At 33.3% G+C, this 5,788-nt stretch overlaps 1 protein-coding gene across 1 annotated transcript; it reads right to left on the bottom strand.

Moving 5' to 3' along the window:
* Positions 1-4,566: 4,566 nt before the first annotated feature.
* LOC134256452 (proton-coupled folate transporter-like) lies at positions 4,567-5,206 on the bottom strand. The gene is made up of 2 exons (XM_062739094.1): positions 5,139-5,206; positions 4,567-4,957 (listed from the first exon to the last, which is right to left on the bottom strand). Exons 1-2 carry the CDS (start codon positions 5,204-5,206, stop codon positions 4,567-4,569), a joined length of 459 nt encoding a protein of 152 aa, XP_062595078.1.
* Positions 5,207-5,788: the final 582 nt, after the last annotated feature.

Below are 5,788 nucleotides of genomic sequence, written 5' to 3'. Positions count from 1 at the left end.
TATTTAAAAAATGTTTTTATACATCTGGATCAAAAAGTAACCTTTGTTTTTTGAAAGGAAAAATCAAACGCACGTTCGTATGCCGAGAAAAAATGTTGCTGACAGAGTTGGTAGGATGTGCTGGTGTTAAGATGAGATATTCCAATTGTGATTTTAATGACTACATTTTTTTTGACATATCTTTTTGGACATTGAAGAAAGAGTAACGACATTTCAAGCTACATTTCTGAATAAAAACACCCTCTACTTTATCGTCTTGTCATTATTCCATGTATTATAATTTGATAAAAAAAATCTGGAAACAAAATCTTCAAAATACTTTCTCTCAAAGGTAATTGATAAAATTTTTTTTCTTGAACTTCATTTTTTAAAAAATCAGAGAGGCATTTGTGCCCTTATATTGAGAATGGGGTTAGTGTTATTTTTCTTATACATTGATGAGAGAAATAGAAATACAATAATAATTCTGCAATATTTCAGATCAACCACAACCAGTGACAGCATTCTACCTTGTATCAAAACAACGTTTGCTGGAAGATACTATTACAAAAGGCTTTTAGAATGCATTAATTTTGGTGTTTCATTGTACAATCCATATCGAACAATAAGATCAAGATTGAACTTATTTAGATTTTAATCTGATTTAAAAATCACTTTTGGCACATTTTTTTTTAAAATTTCATTTACGTGCTTAGATGATTTTTAAGGTTCAAAATATTTCAAAGGTTGCTGAACGTATTAAATTGATAAATATTATTAGATTAATAAAATAAAATACACCTTTATATTGTGTTGTAGTTTCTTTTCCCCAAATGGGTAGCATGTACAATGCATGTGAGCTGGGGAGCTGGGTGGTATTGAATGTTGTATGTTGAAATCAAATTCCTCAATTAACAAGATACTAGCATAACCTAAAATACAGAAACAAATGTATATATTAGCTTTATACGTGATGCAATTATCATAACTGATGCCTATTTCTTATGGCTTTTATCATTTGAAAAATCATCAGAATTATTATTCAAAAGAACATCGGCAATACTTTTAAGGTTGTTTTGAATAATTGCGATAAAGTGTTATAACAAGACATTTAAACAATGTGCAGTGCTGCACTAGAAAACATAATTATGTAATTGAGAACTTTGTAGACTTGACTCCTATAAACTTTTCAGATAAACATGAAGAAGGATATGGAGATAACGAACAGTATTCAATATCAAAGTCCATAAAACAATACAAAATAGGAGCAGAGCAAACACGGACCTCCAAAACATCAGAGGTGGGATCAGGTGCCATGGAGGAGTGAGATCCCCTGCTGACAAAAAATTAAAATTCAACGATAAAAGAAAACCGATTCTGGGTGCAAAAGTGCAAAAAATATCATATGGGAATGGTTTTATAATGTAGTATATTAAGGATTTTTTTTTCATAAAATCATATAATAAATTTTTTTTTTTTATAATTGATGCAAACCTACCTAAAATGATCATAAAAGCAAAAAGGCTTCCTTTAAAAGAATTCAAAACAAACGTTCTATCAGTCCTTTTATTCTAACTGGCATGAAGCTCAATTTTTGTTAGCTATGGCGTCCGTATAGAATGATCTCCACTAGCAGGTCCCTACGTCTTCATTATTTCAATAAACACTCAACACTTGATCGTCTATTTTCCTTTATTTTTTATATAAATTTTAAAAAATGCTAAAAAGGAATGTCAATTATTGATAATCCATAAAGATCATTCCAATTCAAATATTTATATCGATAAAGATTTCTCTAATGTTTCATGTTTTAGCATATGAAGTGTTTTAAATTAATTTCAGTGATCATAGGATATACGAGGGGCTATCAAAAAATTCGTGACTGGCGCCATAAAATTAAACCCGCTTTAGGTACATGAATGAATTCTAAAATATCAAGTTATCATCATCTTTTCTATCTATAGAATAAATCACAAATCATAAATTTTATTTTTGAATAAAATAGTAATGTTTTTGTAAGCAATTGTATGTCCATGCGGCGCAACCTCGAAAATGACGTTTTTTTCTACGTAAGTATAACTAAGAAAAACCTTTGTTATATGAACATTTGACTTCCAAAAATCCCGTTAATTCAGGGATGTGTTGGGCCACTATTTTTCCATACAATATTAAATTTTTACCTCATTCTGGAAGATTTATGAAATCTTATCGTAAATTTTACATTTTCACACAAATGTTGCCTTGTATATGACGTCAAAAGGGGGAGGGGTTTCCTTTAAACTCTATAAAGTTTGCCACTGGAAAAACTGGTATACACCTAGGAAATTTTTAAAACTGACTAAGGAGAAATAATATGCATCCAGATTACTTGTTTTTAATGCCAAAATAGATTCAGAAAGAAAGGGAATGCACGGTTTATGTCGATTTGTGGTCAAGGTGTGAAAAATCAATCAGGTCAAAAAATACGTTGATCGTGTGTTGTAGATATTGAACTCCAAAAAAGCAAAATATAACGGCACAATCAAGCGAGGATCTCTGCCATAGTATAAATTCATTTGCAAAAGTATATGCATTGAAAGCCACTGTTCATGGCATTGTTAAGTCATCTAAACAAGAAGGATTAAAGTCCTTACTCAGCTCCAGGGTACCTCATAAAAATAAGTGTATGAGGTAGAAGAAGTAGACATTGAAAAACAATGACGCTATCGGCATTTAATTTATATAGATTATTTTTAATTAATTTATAATTAAAACAAAGATAATTTTTTAGGGATACCTTATTTGGTGGTGCTCTATTTGACACAAATGAAAACACAGGGTTAAAATTTGAATGGACATTTATTAATAAATAAGTGACAAATCGAATTAAATATGTCTACACAAAGTGTAATTGACAATACCAATAAATATAAACACATGATGTAATGCATGTAGAAACAAACACACCTAGCACCAGCATAGAATCTTAAGTTTACAAAATTATTCAATGAGTTATGCAAAAAATGTCAAGTGAACAGAATGCGTATATTCAGATCTAAACAGTGTCAAAGATGGGACAACATTCGTCCTTCGCAAGCACCATAAATTCTGAAACGAAATGTCTGTTTTAAATCTAAATCAAAAAAACAAACAAACACAAAACAAAACAAAATATAACAAGGGGCCCATGAGCCACATCGCTCACCTGAGAAGATTTGAACATTCCGTTCTTTACCAGATTTCCCCCTTGTAATACATTTTGTGACCCCACCCTACCCCACTGATCATAATTTAGATTTTTTGAAATTGCACCACCATAGGATGCTTTGATTCCCCATTGTAAAACTTTGATTCCCCATTGTGGCCCCGCCCAACCCACGGGGTCATGATTTTGAAAATTTAGAATCTACACTACCCCAGACTGCTTCCACATAATATTCAGCTTTCCTGGCCTAGTGGTTCTTCGGGAAAGAGATTTTCAAAGATTTTTCCTATACATTTCTATGAAAATCTTTGATCCCCATTGGGGCCCCCTTTCCCTTTCCCCCCGGGGGTCATGTTTTGGACAATTTAGAATTTATACTTCCCCAGGATGCTTCCAGTTTCAGCTTTTCCGGCCAAATGGTTTTTGTGAAAAAGATTTTCAAAGATTTTTCCCATATATTTCTCTGTAAAAATTTGATTCCCCTATGTGGCCCCGCCCTACCCTCGGGGATCATGATCTTCACTACCCAAGAATGCTTCCACATAAGTTTCAGCTTTTCTGGCCCAGTTGTCCTTGAGAAGAAGATTTTTAAAGATTTTATCTATATATTTCTATGTAAAACTTTGTTTCCCCATTGTGACCCCGCCCTACCCCCGGGGGTCATGATTTTAACAATTTAGAATCTACACTACCCCAGGATGCTTCCACATAAGTTTCAGCTTTTCTGGCCTGGCTGTGAAGTATTTAACATGGGATAAAAAGAATCTCCCATGATCTTGGGAGGCTCGCCAAGGCTCGGGGATAAAGACACACAACTTGTTCATTATATTCAACTACAAATCATGGAAGATCCTTTATTTTTGTAATATACATGAATAAGTTTTTGCTCTCGTATTACTAACGTGTATACAGGTCCTTTTTTGAAGAAGCTATTCCATATAAAACAAAACAGCACGTGTCTGAAATAGCCCCAATGAATGCAATACTCTCATCTGAGATACATCTATGCAACAGTTTTATAACAATTAAAATCCCAGCCTCGGAAAAGATGGTTTTCGATGTTTAAAATAAACTGACTGTTTTGGGGTTGAAGAAAAATGGAGAATCCCTACATATAATGATTCTACAGCAAATGCACCGTGTTTTTCCAACATTATGAATATAAAAGAAGAGATAGCAGTAAGATATTTCCGCCTTGTCAACTCTGGATAATTCTGGTCCTCTTTGAAATATAGTTTCAAAATCTCTTTAAAGTTTCCAAGGCAACCGAAGTTTTTTTCTTTCTTTGCGATTTGAGCAATGTTTCAGGAATAAAGCACGTGATGATGAATGCAAAGGCCGACAATCCACAGGAGATTGCCATAGAGTGTTCGTATCCCCAATTCGCAACCACATAGGCAGAACTAAATGTTCCCAAAGAAAATCCAACACTGTACATACAATGTAAAACTGAACACAGTGATTAAATAGGATCTGGACTTTCCTGCTTTGGTTAGGTCAGAAACAACCGTCATAGCAATGGCAAGCTGAGCAAACCAGCTTCCACTGAAACCTTCTACCAATGCAAATGGAATAAAAAGATAAATATCCCAGTGAAAAAAGATAGCAAGGGTCATTCGAAGTTGCTTAACACAAATACCAAGCGATCCAGCGAAAAGAAATGGCCTTCTTCCAATGGAATCGCTCAGTGGTGAAAACAACATATTGGACAGAATAAGCGGGACTCCCTGGGCTATTGATATGTACACATCCCATTCTAACACTAACTTCTGAACAGTTTTCCTTTCCTGGTACCTTTGTGACGAGGTATTAGTTTCACAGATTGAATCATCACTGATATTGAAAAGGCTTCTATTAGGGAATTTTATTCCCAGAATCGGTCGCGTCCGTACTCGTTAGCCGTGTCTAGGCCCAATACATAGGAGAAAAACAGACAAAAGTCAGCAGCACACAAGAAACTAAATACTGTAAATACCCATCTCTGGTGTCGGACTCAGTTGTCATCTTGTAAAATAAGTCTCTTGCTCTTATATGGAACGCCATCACTGCCTTATAGCATACAACTATGCATTTTTTATGTCAATTTATCATTACGTGATGTGAACATATCTTTACGTTATATCCATTTTTTATGAGATGATGTAAATATATTTAATATCATGTCAATGCTGCATTACATGAAGTAAATACATCCTTTCATTATGTCAGCACTTCATAACTTGAAGTAAAAATTTCATTATGTGAAGTGATAATGTGTTTACATTGTGTTAAAACTTTATTGCATGATATGAATTTTTTTTTACATCATTTCATTTTTTTAATATGTGAGGTAAAAATTGCATTACGTCAAGTAAATTGTGTTTTATAATTAAACTTATCATTACATGAAGTCAAAAGCCCATTCCTTTTTGAGAGTGTATATGTCTATTATATCAAAGCATTATTACGTGATATGGAGTTATCTTTATTTTGGCAGGGCATCATGATGTGAGGTGAACACATCTACCTTTATGTCAGTGCTTTATTAGGGGTGTAAAAAGTGTATAACATAATGTGAACATATCTTTATATTACATCAATACTTTATTAATTTTTAACGCCATTCCGTGATGTGGATATATAATT

The sequence above is a fragment of the Saccostrea cucullata genome, unplaced genomic scaffold, assembly GCF_032062105.1.
Source record: "Saccostrea cucullata isolate Sc308-1 unplaced genomic scaffold, CSIRO_AGI_Scuc_v1 ctg15919, whole genome shotgun sequence".
In the NCBI taxonomy this organism is placed as follows: Eukaryota; Metazoa; Mollusca; class Bivalvia; order Ostreida; family Ostreidae; genus Saccostrea; species Saccostrea cuccullata.
The sequence above is the reverse complement of the archived record's forward strand: the minus strand, read 5'-3'. Positions and strand labels throughout refer to the sequence as shown.

Excerpts from the sequence above, each read along its gene's own strand:
- LOC134256452 (XM_062739094.1), bottom strand. The coding sequence starts at position 5,206 with ATGGCGTTCCATATAAGAGCAAGAGACTTATTTTACAAGATGACAACT. Across the intron at positions 4,958-5,138 it reads GAGTCCGACACCAGAGATGG|GTACCAGGAAAGGAAAACTG; the intron begins GTATTTACAGTA and ends CTCGTCACAAAG.